This window comes from Podarcis cretensis, assembly GCF_951804945.1.
Source record: "Podarcis cretensis genome assembly, chromosome: 10".
NCBI lineage: Eukaryota > Metazoa > Chordata > Lepidosauria > Squamata > Lacertidae > Podarcis > Podarcis cretensis.
Genome location: NC_137179.1, coordinates 6,700,249 through 6,725,049, shown reverse-complemented (window position 1 = coordinate 6,725,049; position 24,801 = coordinate 6,700,249). Strand labels below are relative to the sequence as shown.

Sequence of the window (24,801 nt, the reverse complement as noted above, 5' to 3'; positions counted from 1 at the left end):
AACACCTACAAAATCACTGGGTTGTAGGAGACCCTGAGAGCCATATCATTCAACACCATTGGAACAACATAGGGAAGAGAGGCCCAGGTTGACAATGTGAATTGGGATGTTATGCTAAGGGGTCATCACACTGGAAAGAAGGGAACGAATCTTGACTTTCTCTCCGATGCATATACCAGAGAGAAGTCCTCATATACTTCCTTATGTGTCATTCCAGCTATTTTGACGGCACCTCCGCAGCAGTTGCCTTATCACATGCTCGGTTTTTGGAACCCCCATCTCAGGTTTCCAGGTTGTCACCCAGAAAAGACAGCAGCTCAGAGCGTGGTGTCCCACCTGCTAGCCCAGACCGAAGGTGGGTAAGGGCAAAAGTGTTCTTTGACAAGGGGCGAGATGGGCAGGTTCCCCATCTGGCAGGTTCTGCCATAGAACCTTGCCTGGAGTGCATGCCTGGATCCTAATGGCTCCTCCGGCTTCATCAGGGACTGATTTCTTCCCTGTGGAAACCCCTTTCAGAGGAGCAGCCCAGCCAGTCTGGAGCAGCAAAAAATAAAAAAAAAGGCTTTGGCACAGAAACCAAACTGGCTTAGTGTGGAATGAGCTGTCACAGACAGTATCCTGTTTCATCTGATGCAGCCCATGACTTGAGTTGTAATTGAATATAAATGCATGATGTAACCTACCAAGGCTAATGTAACGGCACCTGGAAGGGCTGGAAGGCCTCTCAAGGCTTGTCTGAAGCTACTACTAGCCTTAAGGGCAGGAAGGGTGCCCAGGGAAATCCCCGATGATCCCCACATCTCCATGACCGCTCCTTTCCCTGGCCCATTCTGCCTTGTGGCTCCTCTTTACTCAGTTTAAATTTGCCAGCTGTAAAGATCTTGAAGCCAGCTGAAACCTGCGTCATGCGGGAGGTTTCCTGCATTCGTTTGTATCCAGGGAAACAAAACCTTCCTTCCTTTCCATTTCCTCACGTTAAGGTGTTTTAACTCTGCAAGCGCCTGCACTTAGCACCCTTAATTGTGTTTGTGAGAAATCAACTGTGAGCCAAGCTTGCAAGGAAGCAGGCTGCTGTGTGCGCATGCACTCACATTCATTCATAGTGTCTGTGTGTGCGCACGCACCCCAACTGCTGTGTTGTGAACTTGTGTTCCACCAAGTGAAAATCTGTACCCTAAGGTGGTGCAACAGCTGGCCAAAGGGATGCAGAATATTCAGCTTTCCTGTCTTCTACTTTGCATGTGAGTTTTGATTGGCGCGGGAGAGAGGGTGGCTCATCCCATTTGAGAACGCAGGGAGAGCCATGCTGGGTCAAAAGAGTGGACTCTCCAGTTCTGCCTCCTGGCCAGCCAGGCACCACCGAGCCCCCTGCAAGCTGCCAGTCCAAAGCATATTAGCAGGATGAGTGGGGGGGGGGCCCTTGGGGAGTCAGCCCAGCAGTAGCCTGCACCCCTTTCCTAATCAATATATCCACCCTTCGTTTTCAATTTCATGCTTCCATTGCTTGGGACTGAAGAGCAAATAAAACAAAAAATCAGTCCTGGTAAGTTTGTGCGAAAGCATGCCAAGATGCGAAGCTTGTTAATAGAGGTGTGATGTTGTTGTTTTGTGAACTATTTTTATCATGCCTGAGCGGCTTGCCTGGGGAATTGTGGGTCTCTCCCCCCCCCCCCAATCTTGGAACCTCCAGCATTTTCTAAAGCAAAGGGTCATAATTCCAAGCCTGGTGTTCCCGATGCAGAGAGCAAAGGGGTGTGGCGTCGTATGGGTGCTGCATTGCTTCTGCACAGTACATGTACTAGGGATGGGGAGGGAAATGGATTTAGACTGCATTGAAGAGCACACCTCATTCAAACTTTCCAAAGCAATACACAAGTCGAAACACGGCCATGTTTCAAAATTTGCATTACATTAGTGAAAATATGCAAAAATAAGTGCTACGTTAGGGAACGTTGCTTTGCAAAAATGTGCTTGTTAGGCAAAATGTCATACACAAACATGTGCATTAGGAGAAATTAACACTAGAATTCTGATCTTTTAAAAAATGGAAACTGGTGTGGATTCCTGGAGAGCTGAGCTTACAACTAAATGTTAAGAACCTGAGAGAAACCGAAATTGCAAGATTCACCCATCTCCATTGGCTCAGTATGATGGGAAATGCAGGAAGGAAGAAGGAGCTCCAGGCAGTGAACTGGGTGATGGTGGGAAGGAGGGACTGGCTTTGAGGTATCCCTGCCTATGGCACTTGCTCATTTGACTTTACCAAGGCTTGCAGTTCTACATCTGGCATCAGCTCGACTGCAGAAGAAACCTCGGCACTCACCCTGGTAATAGATCTGGGGGTGCCAGTGAAGCAGAAGTGAACCAAGGAGTCCACAGTAGGATCCCCTTGCTCTGCTCCCCAGCTGGTGGGAGATTATGCACAGCTGATCTAAGTATGGAGTGCCTGGCGCCTTCCGGCTGTTTTGGACTACAACTCCCATCAACCCCGCAACCACGTGCTTTGTTGGGCCTGATGGGAGTTGCATCTGGAGAGGCACTAGGTTGGCACAGACTATCTGAGCACACCCTGGCACTCATGTGGCACTGCTAAGTCGGAGGGGTGAAACATCTCAGGCAGACTTGGGTGTTGTTCCAAGATTCTGCAAGTCGCCCGAGTTGCAAAGTACAGTACGTATTGGTTTTCTTCTGCTTGCTTGCTTGCTTGCTTGCTTTTTTGTTCACGAGAACCAAACTTTCCTTTCCCAGCCCCAAAGAGGCACACGGCACACCAAGATATTCGCTCAGCCTTTCCCCGGGAGCACTTTCATCTAGAAGCACGGCTTCTCAGCTGCCGCCCGCTGCCCCGGTTCCGTCAGCCAAGGAGATGGATGGTGAGCAGGAAGGCAGAAAAGGTGGGAGTGAAGGAAAAGCTTTGGCCATGAGCTCTGCTGGGCCAAGACGGAAACAGCCCATTTACAGCCCATGGGGGCCGGTTTCACCTACCTGTGATCCAGACACAGAACCCCCTCTGCTGTTTTTATGCTCTAAAGCAGGGCTGGGGAGCCTTTTTTTAATCGGAAGGACACATTCTCAAAAGGGCAACTTTGTGGAGCTCAAAAGCAGGCCTTAAATTGCTTCGGTGTGGGTTGCATGCCACACAGTTTCTAGCCCACTGCCCCTCCCCAATGCACACACATCTCCAGAGGTATTGCCACAGTTCAGAGCACATTCCAGCCATGTAAAGGCACTCAAGGACAGTGGGGAAAGGGTTGTGGCAGAAGAAGAGGCATAGCTTAGAGAGGTGTTCCAAGGGCCAGGTGGAGACCCCAAAAGGCTGCATTTGGCCCCCAGGCTTGAGGTTCCCCACCGCTGCTCTAAAGAGACCAGCTATTGGTACGATTCCCTGGAGCAAGTCCTGAACCTTCAGAGCGGTTTTGCATAGTATGTCCCTGACTCAAAGCTATAGTGATGCAAAAAAGAGAAGGGGCAAATGGCAGGGAAGGGAAATAATCCCTGCTGCGCTGTGCTTGTGAACTTCTGCAAAGGAGTTGGCAGACCAGCCCCAATATCCAGCATTAGCATTAGGTGGCAGAGAAGTGTCTGCTTATTGTGAATGACGTCAGCCCCAACCCTGTGCATCAGAAATGCTGACACACGAACCCCAATTCACCCATGACAAAGAACGAGCATATTTCATGACGCGGCAGTTAGGCGCTGCACAAGCGGGAAGACCCTTTGTGAAGCGGTTCTTCTTGAACAGGGTGCTTTGTTAAGGTTCTCTCTGTTGGGCGTCTGCTAGAACCAGGACTCTCCTCCCATCTTTCCCTGGCTGGGGCTGATGGCAGCTGGAGTCTTAACCCCACAGCCGCCACTCCTGTTCTAACGGCAGCTGCTTCCTACTCACCGGAACTGCTGACGAATGCCATTTTCCTTTCTTGCAGAGGTGACCCTTTCTCCCGAGTCCAAAGAGAAGAAAGCGCCCAAGCCCAAGACTCCTCCTCCCGCCGTTCGCCAACTCGTAGACCGTCCAGGTTCCAACACCAAGCCAGTACTCCCTCCCATTCCGTCCGGAAGGAAAAGAAACAAACCTGCAGCAGCGGAAGGGCAACCCTCTTCTTCTCTGTTGTCTAACCCAAAGCCTTCGTCGTAGCCGTTGTCCCCTCCACCCCCAGCCCTTTCCGGGAAAAGACTCCTTCGCTTCCAAGTGCTCCTCTTCGCTGAGATCTGCCTGCAGCTCGCTTGAAAGCCTCTTGCCGGCAACAAGCCACTCATAACAGGATGCTTGTTTTGGGTGACATGGGAGCCATTCGGAGGGCAGTCGGTGGGCTATTCCTCGCCATTTATATGTACGTCTTGGAATATCCAAGTCCCCCCTATGGTCAGCCATTTGACAGGGTGTTTTAGTTTTGGTAGATATTTCTAAATCGCAGGCTTTATGGAGGTGACGGATGGTTCAGCTGATTATGATGCATATCAGAGCTCTTATTTTTCCCCACGCGCCCAAGGAACAAAAGTAGCTTCTCTTTTCACTATAAAAGATCTGAATAGCCAACGTGTCTACTGCGTTATTTCAAACAAGCGTTGTTTACAGTTGGTAGGCCTTGAAATACGTCAGTTTAGTTAATTTATTCCTCAGTTAAAACACTGACGCAGAATCATCTGAGATTGCTTTAGGTGAGTGATAGTCCTAAAAACACTCCATATTCAAATGGCAGCTATTTGAAAATTGTGATGGGATCCTTCGGACCCAAGTGGAAAGGTTAGGTCAAAATGGCTTAGCTGTGTACAATAATGGGAAGTAGACTCTAAGAGGCATGTAATATAAAAAGTGGTCCCATTTACCTCGGAAGAAGGAAGACCATTTTAGCATCCAAATAAAAATGCAATCTTTTGATCATTCTGTTTGGGACATTCTCTTTGAAACGGCAGCAATTGAAACACCCCACAGAAAATAAATCACCACTTAGCCTAAGCACCCAAAGCACTGGAGACATGTCTTTAACCCTCTGAAAGACCAGCTTCATCTCCCAGCAGCTGAGAAGGAGACATAAATCTCCAGCAACCAAGAAAAAGAGTTATAGATGAACCAGCTGGGAGCCATTAGCCAAGCAGGTTGCTTTCGGATGTGTGAAATGGAAAGCACCCAGCAAACTGGAGAGCTTAAAAAAAAGAGACATCTGCACCTGCTCTGCACCTCATTCTCATTGTAGGCATGATTCAACACCGCTGAGCCTTGTGCCAGCTGGCATCTGAAACCTTGGGAAAAAACGCTGATGCAAATTTAACTGTTTTGCTATAAAAAGCTCACTTCACAAATCTATCTGGTAGAGAGGTATGGGTCAGACTGGCACAGAAGTTCTGCAACAAGACAACACATGAGCTTTGTTGTATCGCATTAAAAAGAAATGTGCTAATTTGTTTGTGATCATAGTAGGTTCTGATTCCTTCACAATTTTTTTGCTTGTGCTGGCCATTAACGGCTTTACAGCCAGCAAGTGATGGTCTGCAAAAAACAACAACACACAACCCTTTACGTAGCACAGTGGTTATTGCCGTCCTCTTGCTTTCCTACACTGCAGCACCTCTCCTAAGCCGTTCAATCCCCAGTATTGGCTGTGGCGACCATTGACACCACAGCCGCTCAGCTAATAGGTAATGAGGGTTCAACTTCATTAAAACAGACCAGAGCTCTCACAGCCAATTCTCGGGAGCTTCCTGAACACTGCAACTTGCGCATCCATCAGTTTTAAAATTAACATTCCCATGATTTGGCCAATGAATCAAATTCTCATCTCATTTACTAGAATGGTGTTTCAGGAATTAATATTCTAGGAGGTTGTTTCTTTTTGGGGGGGGAGGGGAATATAGCCATCCCCCACATCTTGTACACTAAATGCACATGTTCATCTAACCCAGTGGTTCTCAACCTGTGGGGCCCCAGATGTTGTTGGACCACAACTCCCATCATCCCTGAGCTCTGGCCTCGCTAGCTAGGGGTGATGGGAGTTGTAGTTCAACAACATCTGGGGACCCACAGGTTGAGAAAGGCTGATCTAACCAGTATTTGCAAGACCCACAGTTGAAGACCCACAAAGCTTTATGATAGTAGAGATTAGTGGGAATGCCCTAAAATATCCCAGTTCTGCAAGTTAAGTATCCCTGAAGCTTGGGTTTCCAGCTGTTTTTGAACTACAACTCCCATCATCCTGGACCACTGGTACTGCTAGCTAGGGATGATGGGAGTTGTAGTCCAAAAACAGCCGGAGAACCAAGTCTGGGAAACCCTAGTCTATATATTCAGTATTGTCTACTCTGACTGCTGCAGTCTCTGAGGATCTCGGGAGCAAAGAGGTCTTTCCCAGCCCTGTCAGCCGAGTCACCCAGGAATCAGCCTCGGATAAAGTGCACGCTTTTTACAACTGAATTATAACTCCTCCGTTTCCAAACTCTGCTCTAGTCAAAAGCCAAATAAATCCAGCGTCAAAGCTTGCTGATTAGAATACCATCAAATGCCACTTAAAGTTCTTTGTTTCAGTGTATTGGAGACCAGGCCAACAGCCAAGAAAAAACTCAATATCCCTCACATGAGCCAGAAAACTAATTTCCCTTTCCACCTGAATTCTCTTTTTAACAGGGATTTGCCCCCCCCCCCCTTTGCCTTATCCTGGTTTCCATAGCAGGCGATTTATGCTTACTGTAAAGGGGAGAGCAGCCAGGAAACTTGCCCAAAGTGTGTATGGTGATTTACAAAGACATCTTTACAGCACCCCAAAGAGCCCCTTGCCATTCCGTCTAATTTGGGTGACAAAAGCATCTATCTTGCACTTTGAAAGCAATGAGGATTCAACTAGACAGCCAAAGGAACTTGAAGATCTATCTTCCAGCAGCCCCCACCTCTTTTCTCAAGCCCACTGAACAGGGCAAATAAGATGCTACAAAAGGAATTAAAGGGACCTTATAAACAGTCCAGCAGAGAGAGGGGGACTCGGAAATTATACTACACCATTCTCAACTTGCACAACAGAATGTGCCTTAGAGCTGCATTTGATCTTTGCAAAAATGAAAAATCACCCACCTTTCAAGCTTTGCTGCTCCAGAATTTAAAAGTGAAATTCTGACTTCCAAAATTTGGCATTCTTGTGATGGTGGGTCTCTTTCAGTTTGGCAAGCATTTTTTAAAAAATGGACCATATTAAGTGGTCAAATACTAAACGCAGCTGTATTCCATGATCAAACACCATCTGACTAAATACCACATAAAGGTAAAGGTAAAGGGACCCCTGACCGTTAGGTCCAGTTGTGACCGACTCTGGGGTTGCAGCGCTCGTCTCGCTTTACTGGCTGAGGGAGCTGGCGTACAGCTTCCGGGTCATGTGGCCAGCATAAGCCACTTCTGGCGAACCAGAGCAGTGCACGGAAATGTCATTTACCTTACCGCCAGAGCGGTACCTATTTATCTACTTGCACTTTGACGTGCTTTTGAACTGCTAGGTTGGCAGGAGCAGAGACCAAGCATCGGGAGCTCACCCCGTTGTGGGGATTCGAACCGCCAACCTTCTGATCGGCAAGCCCTAGGCTCTGTGGTTTAACCCACAGCGCCACCCACATCCCGTCAAAATATCACATATCCACTCCCAAATATCAAAAGTTGCAATCATGTATTATAGGATGCCATGCGCAGATACTGAATGTTCTGCGGTTCTACGGATACTGGGCAATCTGGTAAGATGCACATTTTCCAGGCCAATAGAAAGAAGGGCAGCCACACCCCACATACCCCAAAAACTCCAGCCAAGTGCAGGAAAGGGAAACAGATGGGGATGGCCGCCCCACACCCACCCTAGTGAACTACAACCCAGATTTTTAGTCATTTCCCCATCCCCTTTATTTGGTGAGACTCTTGCTAGTTTAAAGACATACCTTAAATCAGAGCTTTCCAAACTTTTCATATTGGTTAAACTAACCCCTTTCCAGCCCCGGGAGGAGAGCAGGGAGAATTTGTGAGACACACCTAGGACTCAGCTAAATAATAAAAATGTTATAAATGCGTTATAATATTGTGACACCAGGTGGCAGTGTAGATCTGAAATTTTCCATTGTGAGCTTTAAAACGTTTTTTTCCCCCAGAGTACTTTCAGAGTGTTTTTTTATAGCTGTGTAGATGCAGCCCTACACAGTGCAGCCGACACACTAGCGTGTCGTGACACACAATTTGGAAAGCTCTGCCTTAAATTGTTTGCGGGTCAAGCAGAGTGTGGGAAGGGGTACATACCTTCAAGATGAAACCCAACTCATGTCTTCATTTAAAGCCAGTTTCAAGGCTCCTGCAGACTGTCAGTATTTTGCAGGAGCGGTTTAAGGGGGCTTGTTGAGAAATGTAGGTTTGAGCAATTAATGTGTATTCAAGCACTCTGCCACTATAACACAGGTAACTTCAATCTTTTCAGACCCAGGACCTACCTTTAACCGAAAATGCATTTGGGGACCAATTTCTTAATCTTTTACTATATATTTGCAGGGCAATAGTGCTCCTGTTGCGACCCGGCTGTGGGCCACCGCCTGTGAGTCCGTACCCACAGCTGAAGGCGAGGCCTCTAGCGCAATAAATTCAATTTTTAAAAGGAAGTGGACTTTTTGCAGCTGGAAAAGTGATGACAAAACACACTGAGAAGAGAAGAATAAACAATTGAGATAGAAAGATGAATAAACACCCCATAACCAAATCTGGATGAGTGCTCAATCGAGACTGAATATAGTCCAACCTCCACTAAAACATTGCACCAGCAAATCTGGACGAATGCACAATAAACAAGTCTAGAGGAGTCCTCAAACATATCCAGGTAAAATTTATTTGGGGGTAGGAGGGGCAGGAGGTACACAAAATAAACTAAAGGAAGTCATCATCATAAAAAAAAACATTCTTCGTTTAACCCTACAAGTTATCCCCATTTCCAGTAAGCAAGCAGGGAGCTGATATCTCCCCTAGGTTTCCTCTGTACACACATTCGTCCAAGTCACCGATAGGTAAAGGTAAAGGTACCCCTGCCCGTACGGGCCAGTCTTGACAGACTCTAGGGTTGTGCGCTCATCTCACTCTAGAGGCCGGGAGCCAGCGCTGTCCGCAGACACTTCCGGGTCACATGGCCAGCGTGACGACGCTGCTCCGGCGAGCCGGCACCAGAGCAGCACACGGAAACGCCGTTTACCTTCCCGCTATAAAGCGGTACCTATTTATCTACTTGCACTTAAGGGTGCTTTTGAACTGCTAGGTGGGCAGGAGCTGGGACCGAATGGCGGGAGCTCACCCCGCCACAGGGATTCGAACCGCCGACCATGCGATCGGCAAGTCCTAGGCGCTAAGGTTTTATCCACAGCGCCACCCCTGTCCCTAAGTCACCGATAACATTCTCAAATGTCTAGTAAAGCTTGTTTCTTGCCGAAAACACTGGGGGGGTGTGTGTTCACCCTCCAATCTATTAACCTCCAAGTCCTTCACCCAGCCCCTCCACAATGAGATTTACATGAGGCAGAGGTAGAACTCGCTAAAGAAACTTCTAAAATCCTAATTCCACTGGGGGAGAGGAACCTCTAGCAAAATAATAATGATAATGATAAAGAGACATACCCTTTGTCCTTGTTAGGCAGTTCCTAAATTGAGAGGCTACCTGGGGGCACTCACCTGTGCACCTGCTGGTGACGGCGACAGCTGGCGCCCCAAAGGTCAGGTGATCCCGTTTTCATTTTGAAGCTGCCAACACATCAGCCCTTGTGTGGGGTGAGCAAAAGAGGGCATTGCAGGTGCCCAAAGTGAGTCCCACATTCCTCTCCTGCGATCACAGGAGGCTATTCCAGCGGCGAGATGCATCTTTTGAGAACTGAAGCAATCCCCACATCCATGTACGGATTTCCAACGAGCCCTGGGTCCAAAAATGCACAGGAGCTGCTGCACACCTGGCACACCAGGATGCCAGAGACACAGGATGCGCATAGTACAGCATGCAAGAAAACGCACAGGGCTCCGTGGCACGTGGGAAGCAAAATGCAAATAGGTGACTAAGCATTTGATGCACCAAGCATGGAAAAGTGATTGCTCTTATCTAAAAGACAGTGTTCAAACTGACTTGCAAATACGTTTACCGATAAATATGCACACACTTGGTGAGGATGTTACCTGGGAGGAGAGAAGCTTAACACAGAAAAATAAAAAAACACCTCGAAGAGGACCAGTGCAGAAGGATGGATCAGGTCGAGGCACAACCCAGACATTTAAAACTCTGAGCAATTCAAGTTCCCGTTCGCTTCACATAATTGTCTGAGGGGGACGGCCTGTAACAGAGGGAGAAGCTTCACAGCTTAACGCGACAGGTGAATGCCGTCGCACTAAATGTTTCTGTCAACAATAGCTGCTTTTAGAATATAATTTAAGTTTCTTTTTTAACTGCAAAGGCTTCCCATTAGCATTCCTGTCCCTCCAGGCCTGAGCCTCAATACTGGCAGGGCTTCAAACTTCGAGTGGACAAACAAACAAACAAAAGCACCTGGGAAGTACAGTGGTGCCCCGCAAGACGAACGCCTCGCAAGACGGAAAACCCGCTAGACGAAAGGGTTTTCCGTTTTGGAGGCGCTTCGCAAAACGAATTTCCCTATGGGCTTGCTTCGCAAGACGAAAATGTCTTGCAAGTTCCTGCGGGGTTTTTTCCCTTTCCCCCCCCTTTTCCTAAGCCCTAAGCCGCTTATCAGCTGATCCGCTAAAAGCCGCTAAACCGCTAATCCGCTAAGCTGTCAATGGGCTTGCTTCGCAAGACGAAAAAACCGCTATACGAAGAGCCTCATGGAACGGATTAATTTCGTCTTGCGAGGCACCACTGTAGCTGCTACTTTAACACGGGATCAGGCCCATCAAACCAAGTTAGTAGACCTGGTTCTGGCCGCCTCCTCGAAGGCCAGGCCTCCTTCTTGTGGGGAGGGCCCGCCCCGCTCCCATTGGGAGATATGGGGAGTAAGGCCACATCCGCTCCGACCTTTAAAGCAGTATCATACCACTTTGAACAGTCATGGCTGCCCTACCCCTCGGCCAGAATCCTGGGAACTGTAGTTTAAGGGCGCAGAGAGTTGCAAGGAGGCCCGTATTCCCCTCAGAAAACCAGGATTCCCAAAGTGGCTTAACAAAACCCATCCCCACTTCCCAGGGAACTCTGGGAATTGTAGAGGACTGGGGGCATAGCTGTCAACTTTTCCCTTTTCTTGTGAGGAGTCCTATTTGGAATAAGGGAATTTCCCTTAAACAATGGGAAACATTGACAGCTATGACTGGGGGGGGGGGCATCCCTAACAACTCCCAGCACCATAACAAACCACAGTTCCCAAGTTTCCTTGAGGGAAGCCATGACTCTCCAAGTGGCGCAAGTTTGTTCTAGATGCATGGTATGGATGTGAACTGCTACTCTAACACTGGATTGGGCCTCCACAGCCTTGCTTTTGCCCAAGATCAGTCTTCTAAGCACATTCATACTGCAAACTGTTACAAAGGGTTCTGAGAAATGTAGTTTTGAGGCGATGTTCTGACTAACCCAGGGAGGGCTAATATTGCAGCTTTCCAGATGTTCTGTCCCAGCCAGGGCTGTAGTCTGGCAACATCTGGTGGTCCGGCAGGTTCCCCACTCCTGTGCTAGCCCCTTCCTGCTGCCATCTTTGCTTGTTAAAACAAGCTGGATAACCATTTATTTTTAAAAACCATTTTTTAAATGGCAGTAAATGTGTGTTTCCCCACATTTCAAGCTTATCACACATCTCTGGCTGCTCCCCTGAGTAGGGCCCAGTTGTTCAAAACTTTATGGTGTCCACTTACCCTGCAAGGCAAACTTGTCCTGGCAAGCGTTTGGGTAAACCATGGTTTGGCGCTGCATGAATGAAACTCCAGGCTTGTATATTCCCTCTTTCCCACATGGGCTAAGATTTTCTTCCTGCTTCATTTAAAAAAAAAAATAATGCAGGGGAGCTGCAGCAAAACGTCAGGTGCTTGAAATAATATTTATTCCAGGCCCGACATGTTTCAAAACAAAACCTTCCCCTTCAGGCAAGGGAATATACAAATATAGCAAACAAGATGCATAGGAAATGAGACAGCGAAGTACAATGCATTTCCAAAGTCTGGGGCTAATAAATAAGAAACAAAATCATCAAGCTGTTTTGCAAAAAAAATGTTTTTACAAAGAAAAAGAAAGAACTTTGTATAAAATAGTTTTTCAAGCAGATTTGTTTTGTGGGTGGCCTCCCCCCCCCCCCCCGCTTTGTCATGAGTTTGCCTGAAAACCAGAACAGGAAACCAGCAAGATTGTGGTTTCAAATTTCTGATGTGCAATCCATTTGCCACATTAAGAGGAAGCACGGGAGGCAACTGGAGTGCACTGAGAGGAGGCAGGCGAACAAGGCTCTTTCACACAATGGCAAACCATGGTTTGTTGTTCCATGTGAGCCAAGCCTATGTGCCACTTGTTTACTGAGGAGAAAGGCAGGGCCAGCGTTGGCAGAGCAGAAAGCAGCAATACAAGGGGGCAGTCAGACAGGTCCCAGAACTCTGGCAGGGATAACCTCCGAAGCATGCCTTGAACCCTTCTTTAAAAAAGCAGCTGGCTCTGGGAGCTTCCAGTTTTATTTCCCACAATGCCCCAGAGAGATGCTATGTCAGAGGCACTGTGGGAAATGTTAATGGTGGCTTGCTGTGGCCTTGCCCCAATTTGGAGCGCTGCTGTGGCTGCAGTCCACCATGAGAAGCCACCCAGCTAGTATGGGAGTCTCACCGTCAAACTTGGAGCTGGTCTGCCAAAAATCTCCCTCTGGGCATTATCTTGCTGCAAGAGAGGTTATCCACCGCCATGGGTGTGAGCCTCAAATTGAGAGCTTGAACTGGCATGTGGAATGCCACTCCGCACTCCGTGAAGCTCAGTTCCAAACAAAGAATCACACACGGGTATTGAAAGTCACCTCGTAGTGACTTCCCCGTGTTAAATCTCTGGGATGTGACCATTTGGCCTTCCTTCCTCTTTGCTGTTTGGGCGTTTCATGGTGGCTACCGGGGCTACAAGACGAAGGGAGGCCTCTCAACCCAGAATTTGCGCTTTGTGTGAATCGCACGGTGTCTCGTCAGACATGCAGCTGGCACCAAAACACACAAGCCCATCTCAAGTAGAATGGTGGCAGGCCTCACCTCACCCAAGCTCAGTTTGTTACCTCAGCAGCCAGATAAAATAAAATAAAATAAAAGGGGATTTCCCCATTCCAGGGAATTCATTCATCCGCTTGGCATAGCCAAAACCAGTTATTTTTGTATTACAAAAATCAACCCCTCGCTTCCATGAGAAGGGAATCTTCTGTTGCTCGGCACCATATAGAGTAAACACAACTGAAAACCGTGGTTCTCCGTGGTTCAGTGGAGAAGACATCCGCTTTCCCAGGCGGGGACATCGGCCGTCACTCCTGCTTCTCCTCCTGTTTCTTCTGCAGAGGCCCCAGATTGTTCCACACTTCCGTGTACATCAAAGTCCCCACGAAGACAAAGAGGGTGCCGATCCAGTGCCAGGCAGTGAAGGGGTTCCTGAAGTACAGGATGGAGAAGATGAGGCTGATGAACTTCCTCAGGGTCACCACCAGTGTGACCGTCAGGGAGGTGCACTCTGTGGTCAGGATAAAGACGCCCCGTATGCAAACATATCTGAGGGAGGAGTTAAGATGGGGAGGACGAAAGAGAAGAAACAAAGGACTTTGGGGAAAGGGATACGAGCTTTGAAGCCAGCGAGCAAATAAAAGGGCTGCATAGGCACAGCCACGTATTTAAATAAAAGGGGGAAATAGATATATTTTGGTGAGGATGTGGCCTTTGGTGAAGGGATTCTTCTTTGGACTGGAAACGAGAGTTTGTTGGCTGCACGAAAGGGCACAGACACATCCTCCCCTATAGACATGGATAGTTCTTTGGTAATAACGGTTATCTTGAATGCTCCCAAAGTTGTCAGAATTGCAAAGACAACATACAGTCATTCCTCGGGTTAAAGTTGCTTTAGGTTGAGCATTTTTGGGTTGGTACCTTGTTTTGAGTCCAGGATCCGTTCCAGAACCCCAGATGCTCGATGATAGGGATGCTCGACAAAGTGCTGCTCTGCGCACGTGCGTGGAGCGGTTTGTGTTTCTCCGTATGTGTGAAGCGCGATTTAGTGCTTCTGCACATGTGCAAGCGGCAAACCTGGAAGTAAAGGGTTTGCTGCCGACATTCGCCAAATGGATGGTCGCCACGGCGGAGGTATTACTGTACATGGTCTGTAAAAAGCTAAAAAAGTAAAGGACCCCTGGACAGTTAAGTCCAGTCAAAGGCGACTGCGGGGTTGCGGCGCTCACCTCGCTTTCAGGCCGAGGGAGCTGGCGTTTGTCCACAGACAGCTTTCTGGGTCATGTGGCCAGCATGACTAAACCACTTCTGGCACAATGGAACACCTTGACAGAAGTCAGAGCGCACGGAAACACTGTTTACCTTCCCACTGCAGCAGTATGTATTTATCTACTTGCACTGGCGTGCTTTCGAACTGCTAGATTGGGACAGAGCAACGGGAGCTCACCCCGTGGCGGGGATTCGAACCACCGACCTTCTGATCGGCAAACCCACTTGCCGCCACCCTGATAAGCAGAGGAGAGATGGGGGAGGTCGGCAAATCCATCTGCAGCCCCACTGATCTTGAGGTCTGCACTCTGTTAATTTGGAAGCATTAATATGCATTGCTGCAATTTTGCATGACCTTACGACAGAACTGTTAAATTCCTTATTAGTCCCATTTGTATGGTATTGCTGTTTTTGTATATTGCTTTCCTCCGTTTATTTCTTTACTACTTTGCTCCCCACTCTGGGATTGAAAACATTTAAGGAAGGGGCAAGCAACAAACAAACAAACTTTAGTTTTCTAGACGAGATGCAACATTCAGATAACCCACACACCAGCCTCAGAGAAGGTAAAGCCCGTCACCTGCCGAACCTGTTCCAAAAAGGATACTGAGTTATGATGTTCATGATGAGGTAGAACCACATTATGGGCAACGTGAGCCCAATAACTGGGACTTGGAACGGTTCTGCAAAGTAAGGAAGAGAAAGGTGAGGGGTCCATAGCCAGCTTTGGGGGGACAAGCTCATCAGACTGCCTGTCTCCTTCCAGGTGTTGCTCTTAGGTGCACTGAAATGTACCATTTTAAAACTGGATCTGACCAAGAACGCATCTCGTCAACCATCCCAGCAGCAGATGCCCCCAAGGATTCATCTTGTCCAAAGACGGAGAGCCTGTAAGCCTCCAGATGTTGTAGGACCACAACTCCCATCAGCCCCAGCCAGCATGGCCAATGGTCAGGGATGATGGGACTTGTAGTCCAGTATTTGCCTGGAGGGCCAAAGGTTCCCCATCTAGTTTATTATTCCACAGCAAGTGTTTCCTAGAAGCCAGAAAACAGACCAAGAAGGATATTGTTCTTCTCAGCTGCCCATCTCAGCTTTAGAAAGAACCGGTCTTGTGAATTCATAGAGACCCTCTGGTCGTTTCTCTGCAGGCTTCGGTTTCACCAAAGGTCTGACTCAGCAGAAGGCAACTCCGTGACTGAGAGAGACACGCAAATGCACAGCTTCATGGATCTCCTGCCATTTGTAGGAAAATCTACAGTGGTGGAAGTCGGGCAATGCTTGCTCACCTCCCACAATGACAATAGTCAGCGTGGTTGAACAATCACTCTCTCTTCATAAGGAATTCTGGGGATTTTAACTCTGGGATGGGACTAGGGGGTCTCCTAATACACACACACACACACACAGTGGTACCTCGGGTTAAGTACTTAATTCGATCTGGAGGTCCGTTCTTAACCTGAAACTGTTCTTAACCTGAAGCACCACTTTAGCTAATGGGGCCTCCTGCTGCTGCCGCGCTGCCGGAGCATGATTTCTGTTCCTATCCTGAAGCAAAGTTCTTAACCTGAAGCACTATTTCTGGCTTAGGGGAGTGTGTAATCTGTTTCTTAACAGATGATGTTGTCAGTAACCCCCTGTTCTTCAAAATTTGTATTATTTTTATATGGTGATTTGTATCATGCGTTAAAGCACGATTTCATAGAATCACAGAATTATAGTGGAGGGTCACTTTTTCCAACTCCCTACAATGTGGGACTCACAGATGATCTGATTCATTCAGTCTCGAGCCTGTGGCCTTCGTAACACTTGTTATGCTTTACTCCAAAAAAATGCAAACTGAACCCAGATCCCAATCCCAAATTAAAAGCAGCAGTGAAGGTGAGAGCCCAGACAGGTGTGTCTCAGGTGAGGCTGCCTAGGTGTCGAGAAAAGCCCATCCCACCCAAGGCACTGCTGGACTTGTCCCAGGCTGAGCCACTCGTGGCCCAAATGTCGAGGACACGGAAAAAGACGCAGCTCAGAATTGAGCCCTGGTTATTTAAGCCCAAGCAAGCCAGCAGTGCGCAGATGACACCATCAGGAAAATCTTAAGATTAAAAACAGGCACATTATCCAGACTGATGTGAGCACAGGAAGTTGTATTATGCAGAGCCACACACCCCTTATCCCCAGAGTGGTTTAACAATCAATTCCTCCCAGGATCAAACAGACAAAAGGGAGAAAAATGGAACATCGCTTCCAAGATGGCGCTCCCATCTTTTGCTGTGCCTTAAGCAGGCATAGGCAAACTCGGCCCTCCAGATGTTTTGGGACTACAACTCCCATCATCCCTAGCTAACAGGACCAGTGGTCAGGGATGATGGGAGTGGTAGTCCCAAAACATCTGGAGGGCTGAGTTTGCCTATGCCTGGCCTTGAGCAGCTGACAAAACGACCTGAACTGGAGCGGGCAGAAAATAGGGTTGTCCCAGCTCCAGGCATATTCTCTAAAAAAAACACTACTTCCTGCCAGGCAGAGACAACCTATTCCAGTGGTGTAGCGAGTGCGGGGACACTGGGGTGGCTGCCCCGGGTGCAAAATTGTTAGGGGGGCAAAGTTTCAGCACCTGGCACTGCCTCAATACAACTGCACGCTTCCGTCGCTGGGCTCCATGCAAACCAGGAAGTAACCTCTCCAGACAACAGAATGACTCTTCTTATCAGTGCGGTTGCTATGATGCAAACACCGTTAGGGCAGCTGAGTGCGCATGCGTACTCCATCTGTTTCCCTCCCTCGCACAGCCCCGGGCACTGGCAACCCACACTATGCCACTGCCACATTCCTCTACTACAGGGGAATGGTAGTTGGGTGGGAGAAGAACAGTGGCCTCCTTACAGCTCCCAGTACCCTGAACAAAGTACAATAGTACCTCAGGTTACAGACGCTTCAGGTTACAGACTCCGCTAACCCAGAAATAGTACCTTGGGTTAAGGACGAGAACAGAAATTGCGCTGCAGCGGTGTGAGGTCCCATTAGCTAAAGTGGTACCTCAGGTTAAGAACAGTTTCAGGTTAAGAACAGACCTTCAGGACAAATTAAGTTCTTAACCCGAGGTACCACAGTACAGCTCCCAGAATTCTTTGGGAGAAGCCATGACAAAGTGGTACGAAAGATGCTTTGAATGCCAGGTGCGAATGTGGCCTAAGGCAACACGTCCTCCTCTCCATGTAAGTCACACAGTGCAAGAACGTCATCTCTGGTAACCGGAGAGCTTACGGAGCGAGGCAAGGATGGGCAACTGCTGCTAGGCTGTCCATGGCAGCCAGCCACAATAGCTGCACTCCATATTGGAGGCAGTATGGCTCTGAATATAAATTTCTGGGCATGATAGGGTGGCGATTCTGCTGTTGTGCTCAGGCCCTGCTTACGGTTTTCCCATAATGGGCAGGATTATGTAAGAGCAGGATTCTGGACTAGATGGGACATTGGCTTCACTCAGCTGAGCTGAATTTGTTTCCTGGCCGATAGCAGGAAGCTATCCAGAAGCAATATTGAGAAATGCACCCAGCTTACCAGATTGGCTGAAGAGAAGGGCGTGTCTGTAGATGTCAGGAGCCAGAAGCAGGAATCCTGGGATGGGGAGGGCGTGCTGTCGGGAGGAAAGAAGACCTTGAGAGAGATGCCCAGAGGAAACAGGGACAGGACTTGTGCACTAACAGAACAACCAGCACTTCCTTTTTAAAAAATAAACTATTTACTGTATTTTTCGCGATATAGGACGCACTTTTTCCCCTCCAAAAATGAAGGGGAAATGTGTGTGCGTCCTATGGAGCGAATGCAGGCTTTCGCTGAAGCCTGGAGAGCGAGAGGGGTCGGTGCGCACCGACCCCTCTTGCTCTCCAGGCTTCAGGAAGCTCTCCGCAGGGTTGCGGATAGCTGCCTGCAGCCCGAAGCCTGGGGAGCGCTGCACAGCGCACGCTGGGTTTCGGGCAGATATCCTCAAGCCCTGGGAGCCTGGCGGGAGTTCCCGCCGGGCTCCGAAGTCTTGCGGATAGAAGGAAGCTCTGGACCCGTTCTCGGGGCTGGGGTCAGGGGAAGCTCAGGCTAAAAAGGAACCAAGACAGCGAGCGGGATCCATCCCGCTCGCTGTCTTGGCTTCTGCCAAAGCCACGCACTGCCTCTCCCTGCTGGAGAGGTTGTGCATGGCTAAAGAGGAAGCCTTTATTCCCCCCCCCAAAAAAAAACTAGGTGCACCCTATAGAGAGAAAAATGCGTTACTTATTATTCCAATTCCTTCCTACCTTTCCTCTAAGGAGCTCAAGTTTTAGTGCACAGAGTTCTCCCTCTCCCCATTTTAGCCTCACAACAACCCTGTGAGGTAGGCTAAGCTAAGAGACAGGGACTGGTCCCCCCGTGAGCTTCATGGCTGAGTGGGAGTTTGAACCTGGTTCTTTGGGATACAAGTTCAACACTCTAACCCCAACACCACACTGGCTGCCAAGCACTGAATCTTAATTTTCTTGTATTTTACTCTGCAAACTGTCCTGAGATCTTACGATGAAGGGTGGCATATAAATTTAATAATCATAATAACAAACAATCGGCCAACCTTTCTAAGAGCTGTGGAGGAACGGAAGAGAATGTAAACGTGGAATCGTGTGGATGACTTGTTTTTAAGAATAGCTTTTAAGACACACCAGAGGCAGCTTAGCCCTTGAACTGAATTGAAATTGAAATACTTTATTGTCACTTGTACAACCTGTATACAGGGAGATTACACGAGCACCCCCCACTCAGCTCTCTTAGTCTTAATTCCCCTCGTTTACTGACGCGCACTCACCAAACCCAAGTCAGTTGCCCTGTTGTTATTTTTTCATTCAGCAGCCTAACAGCCCATGGATAGAAGCTGTTTTTTACCCTGTTGGTGTGACTAATCATGCCTCTATTATCTTCTGCCTGAGGGCAGGAGATCAAGAAAGTGCCGGCCAGGGTGTGAATCACCCCTGAGAATTTTCCTCACTCTCCTGAGGCAACGTTCTTCCGCTGTTTCATCCAGCGGATTCATGGGACAGCCCATAATATTTTGTGCTGTATTCACCACCCTCTGTGGGCACTTCCTATCAGTTGATGTCAAACCAGCGTACCACACCGTGATGCAGTATGAAAGGACACTTTCTATTGTTGACAGGTAGAAGGAGATCATCAGATGTTGACTAACATCGTTCTTTCGCAATACTCTGAGGAGATGGAGTCTCTGTTGGGCTTTCTTAACCACCTGTATTTATTTTCTTGGCCCAGAGGTGTACTTCACCCCAAAACACAAGTCTTGGTTTGGGTGCAATACCAAGCCAAAATGTGGCCTAGCTCAAAGCAGCACAGGAGCAGGAGGACTGGAGGAACGACGGCCTTCTCAATGGGAGCCTGCATGTTTCTGCCAAGCCACGGTTTAGCTAAGCATCACATCTGAACTGGGCCTGGGCTAGAAGGCAGAAGCTTCACGGACGACTGCAGGAAGCTGTTTTGCAACGGACAGGGCATCCCATCGCCATGGAGCAACGTTTAGACATGAAACACAACCTGTTGCCCCTCCAATAGCCTGAGGTTGTGCATTCCTGTTTCATTCTACTGAATGCACAAAGTGGGTCTACACAAGCTGTCACACACACCAGGCTTCCTCAACCTCTGCCCTCCAGATGTTTTGGGCCTACAACTCCCATGATCCCTAGCTGGCAGGACCGGCGGTCAGGGATGATGGGAATTGTAGTCCCAAAACATCTGGAGGGCCGAGGTTGAGGAAGCCTGAGACACATGAATCAGTGGTTCCCATAGGGGGTAGTAAATACTGGGGGGGGGGGTCCCTAAGAGGAATGGGGGGGGCAAGGGGACAGCAGAGATATAAATGACTATCAGACTTTGAAAACCTGGTATCATTTGGTCATGAATAAGCAAAACAGTTTTCCTTGGATTTTGAACAGACGTGCAAATAATTTCAAATTTTATTGTGTTGTTATCTTTGGGAGTCGACTGTATAAAAGCACTATTCTGAATACCACTTTTTATAGGGTAGGGGTCACTGGGAATGAGCTTATGGTGGGCAGAGACAGTTTGGGTACCAACTGCTCCAAACTGCACTGATTTCAACCGAACGTCTAACTTTCCCTGAACTTCATCGTCCCATGTCCAGCGCCTGGGTGGGCTTGTCCGGTTTACCTTCTATCAAGAAAGGAATGAAGTCGATCTGGACCACAGAGACTTACGTTGTAGAAGAGGGCTTCCTTGGAGTGCTTGCCAAATCTCTTATAGAGGGTCTCTTGGAAGATCCCCATCCGGGCCGACATGAGAAGAGCAAAGGTCAGTGCAAGGATACCTGCAGACACAACAGTGGGGTGAATAGGCTGGGCTTAACTGCTTACGGTGTTTTTCTCTGAATACTAATTTATTATAATAATGTATCATTTATACCCCACCCATCTGGCTGGGTTTCCCCAGCCACTCTGGGCGGCTCCCAACAGAATATTAAAAACACGACAAAACATCAAACATTTAAAACTTCCCTGAACAGGGCTGCCTTCAGATGTCTTCTAAAAGTCAGATAGTTTATTTCCTTGACATCTGGTGGGAGGGCGTTCCGGAGGGCGTGGGCCACTACCGAGAAGGCCCTTTGCCTGGTTCCCTATAACTTTTTAAACTTTTTCAACACTGGCTCCGGCCTGGTGGAACGCTCTGCCTCATGAGACCAGGGCCCTGCAGGATCTGATTTCTTTCCGCAGGGCCTATAAGGCAAAGTCGTTCCGCCTGGCCTTTGGCTTGGAGCCAATTTGATTCCCTCCCCCTCTTTCTTTTCTCCTTTCTCCTCCTGTGATGAGGCTGCATTTTAATGTCTTAATGTTGTATTTTAATCTTGTTTTTAAGTTGTATTCATTCAACTTGTTTTTATTATTGGTTGTTAGCCGCCCTGTGCCCAGCTTTGGCTGGGGAGGGTGGGGTATAAATAATTTATTATTATTATTATTATTATTATTAACCTCACTTCTTGCAAGGAGGGAACTGCCAGAAGGCCCTCGGAGCTGGACCTCAGTGTCCAGGCTGAACAATGGGGGTGGAGACGCTCCTTCAGGTATACTGAAGGTATACTTAAAGCGTTAAGGCAGCATCTCTGCCAATAAGTGTTGCAACTTGTGGTTAATTAAAGGCAAGACTGTCAAAGGGAGAAGCCTGCCGAAATGAACGAGACAGGTGACAGGCGAGCAAATTAGTGTGTCTGTCGAATCGATGATGAAGGTGAGGAGGGAAATGTGGGCTTGATCCGTGGGAGGGAAAAAAAAGCTTCAGGCAACTCCATTTATGGGAATGTCTGAACACTCCTTAAAGGTGAAGGGACCGCTAATCATTAGGTCCAGTCATGGCCGACTCTGGGGTTGCGGCGCTCATCTCGTTTTATTGGCCGAGGGAGCCAGCGTACAGCTTTTGGGTCATGTGGCCAGCAGGACTAAGCCATTTCTGGAGAACCAGAGCAGCACACGGAAACGCCGTTTACCTTCCTGCTGGAGTGGTACCTATTTATCTACTTGCACTTTGACGTGCTTTCGAGCTGCTAGGTTGGCAGGAGCAGGGACCGAGCAACGGGAGCTCACCCCGTTGCGGGGATTCGAACCGCCGACCTTCTGATCGGCAAGTCCTAGGCTCTGTGGTTTAACCCACAGCACCACCTGCATCCCGAACACTCCTTAACATTACGCAATATTTGCAAAGGGTCTGTACAGCTGAGACAGGCTATGGAGTCTGGATTCCACTCCGGTGCAGAGCACATCACACCTTGTTCCGAGCCAAGCAGCCTGAATTGGAACAACTTTGCCAAAACAGTAAGAATCCAGCTCCTGTATCCTGGTGCCATCTAGATGTTTTGGGCAGCTGGGGCTGATGCGAGTTATGGCTCAAAACCTCTGGAGGGACTCTAGAAACAGAAGGCTGAGCTAGCCCAGGAAAAGGTTTTCTAGCCTCCTGTCTGCACATGTTAGTCATTTGTGGCATAAGAGAGATAAAAAACTATACCCATTTATCTTTCCATCTTAGTAACATAAAGGCGATTTTTACTCGTCCCACATTAAATGGCAAATGGTTTCAAGCTTGGACCATTTGTTTGTCATGTTATTTAAAGATAATGTGGAAAAGCCATTTAAAAAGAAGGGAGAGGTGTGGGGTTGCCACATCCCAAGCGCTGGTCAATCAGTGCTATGCACACTGGGCTTTTTCTGTTGAATGGTAAGCCAGTTCTAACACAACCATAAAAGTATTAGCAGTTACAGACCTAGCAGCCACCAGATGAAAGCAGAGACGTTCTCTTCATCTTCACTTGGGCTTGACATAGAACTCTAAAGACACAGATGTGGGAAAGAGAGAGAGAGAAATTCAACCTGTGCACTTAAATAAGAGAACATTCCTATCAAATCCTGCTTGGCTTGCAGCCAGCCTTCCTCTGAAATGGGAGACAACCTGCAGCTCAGGGACAGACAACTTGGGGAAGGGAAATGTATTTTGCCGCAGAACCAGGGGACCTTAGCAACAGGCTCTAAAACACAGCCAACGCTACCTTAGGTGTGTGGGATTCACAGCTATGAAACACACGTGTTTGAGCACCAAGGGACATGATGAACAAAATTAAAGATAACCAAGGACTCTATCCCTTTATATATGATCTCTTTCCTGCCTTTCTTTACAAGTGGGCAAACGCTTTTCCGTACATAATCCATGTTTAAAAAGGTGGTAGCGGTGGAGAAACACTTCAAAGGGGCGGGGAGAGTTAGTGACGGCTCAGACGCTGGCCAATCAGTCCTGCGCATAGCAACCTGCCAAGACAACCAGATTCAAACGAGGCAAGGCCCAGCTTTTAAGCCAAGGAACTGAACTGCGCTCTTTCCGACGGCGATTTGTGTACAAGAGGAAGGGGAAGTGCTTGTGGTCACACAGCTATGGCAAAGAAGGAGGAAATGCAACGGTCCTTACCACTTGTTTTGCTGACACGAAGGTGCAGGTGAAGATTCCCAGAGACACCAGAGCTATGGAGGTGTATTTGGAGATGCTGTACCTGTACAGGTGGAGGACAGGGAGGGTTTCAGCAGAACCAGGAAAGCCCAGGACCGTCCAGGAAGCCCACCTCACATGGAATGATGTCCTTTGTTGCTGTTAGGGGTGTCAATGTAAGACCCCGTGTTCCAACAATCATTGCATAGACTGGCTTCCGCAGCAGAACCTGACAGCTCTGGCAAAGCCTCGAGGATCTTGGCTTCCAGCTAGTAAGCCAGAAGAGGAAGGATAAAAAGCATTCTCCTAGTCCTCATGGTTCGGAGATATCACATAACCAAAGCAATGACGAGGTCCCCTGGCCAGAACCCCTCTGACATGATTTTATATCTCCTTGCAGACACAGATATGTATGTGACCTGGCGTGTAGCACTCTTTGCAACTGCCGCTAGGAAAATTAGAGCAAATTATATAGCCAAGGAGGGACGCGGGTGGTGCTGTGGGTTAAACCACTGAGCCTAGGACTTGCCGATCAGAAGGTCGGCGCTTTGAATCCCCGCGACGGGGTGAGCTCCCGTTGCTCGGTCCCTGCTCCTGCCAACCTAGCAGTTTGAAAGCACGTCAGAGTGCAAGTAGATAAATAGGTACCGCTCCAGCGGGATGGTAAACGGCGTTTCCGTGCGCTGCTCTGGTTTGCCAGAAGTGGCTTAGTCATGCTGGCCACATGACCCAGAAGCTGTCTGTGGACAAACATCAGCTCCCTCGGCCTATAGAGCGAGATGAGCACGCAACCCCAGAGTCGGTCACGACTGGACCTAATGGTCAGGGGTCCCTTTACCCCTTACCTATATAGCCAAGGTAGCCAACAACTGTAGAGGAGATGAATTTATTTGACCCTATCTACATTGAGCTATATTCTATCTTTATCGCCAAACTCCGCATATAATTGCACATTGTATTAATTAACATTATTAGTGGCCATGTGATAATTTTAGCTTATAAATTTTATCGTTTAATGTCTTAACTTGTATATTAAGCTACTTTTATAGCTCTGTTTAGAGTTAAGTAATGTCTTGATAATATAAATGTTTTAAGTTTTTTGTATTAATCCAGTATATTTTCTTTTAATCGTTGAATGATTCTGTGTACATTGCAGCAGCCTTTGGCTAAGTGCAATAAAACTGAGTGAGTGAGTGACTGGCATGCACACAAACACCACCTCACAGAATCACAAGAGCTGGAAGGGACCCCAAAGGCCATCTAGTCCAACCCTCTTGGGCTGCCTCCCCAACCCGGTGCCCTCCTGATGTTGTTGAGACTACAAATACAGTGGTGCCTCGCAAGACGAAATTAATTTGTTCCGCGAGATTTTTCGTCTCGCGATT

At 48.1% G+C, this 24,801-nt stretch overlaps 2 protein-coding genes and 1 long non-coding RNA gene across 4 annotated transcripts in view; 2 read left to right on the top strand and 1 right to left on the bottom strand.

Annotated features, from left to right (window-relative positions):
• Positions 1–4,534, top strand: part of LRGUK (leucine rich repeats and guanylate kinase domain containing) — a 55,647-nt gene extending 51,113 nt beyond the window's left edge. Inside the window, exons 18-21 of one of the 2 annotated variants that reach the window (XM_079992371.1) lie at positions 218–355; positions 1,517–1,543; positions 2,749–2,873; positions 3,924–4,534. In XM_079992371.1, coding sequence (XP_079848497.1) covers positions 218–355; positions 1,517–1,543; positions 2,749–2,873; positions 3,924–4,132 — 499 coding nt within the window. In that variant the 3' untranslated portion in view covers positions 4,133–4,534. The remainder of the gene's footprint in view (positions 1–217; positions 356–1,516; positions 1,544–2,748; positions 2,874–3,923) is intronic. The other variant, XM_079992372.1, reaches the window with a different exon arrangement.
• Positions 4,535–8,812: 4,278 nt separating this feature from the next.
• Positions 8,813–12,188, top strand: LOC307225379. Its single transcript, XR_013842953.1, has 2 exons — positions 8,813–10,527; positions 10,854–12,188. It is a non-coding gene; the product is annotated as an uncharacterized lncRNA (long non-coding RNA).
• SLC35B4 (solute carrier family 35 member B4) overlaps positions 11,964–24,801 on the bottom strand; it is a 25,587-nt gene continuing 12,749 nt past the window's right edge. Inside the window, exons 5-10 of the mRNA XM_079992982.1 lie at positions 23,399–23,480; positions 22,704–22,767; positions 20,653–20,762; positions 17,969–18,044; positions 15,021–15,096; positions 11,964–13,693 (exon numbers count right to left, since the gene is read on the bottom strand). Of these exons, the coding sequence (XP_079849108.1) occupies positions 13,453–13,693; positions 15,021–15,096; positions 17,969–18,044; positions 20,653–20,762; positions 22,704–22,767; positions 23,399–23,480 (649 nt within the window). The 3' untranslated portion in view covers positions 11,964–13,452. The remainder of the gene's footprint in view (positions 13,694–15,020; positions 15,097–17,968; positions 18,045–20,652; positions 20,763–22,703; positions 22,768–23,398; positions 23,481–24,801) is intronic.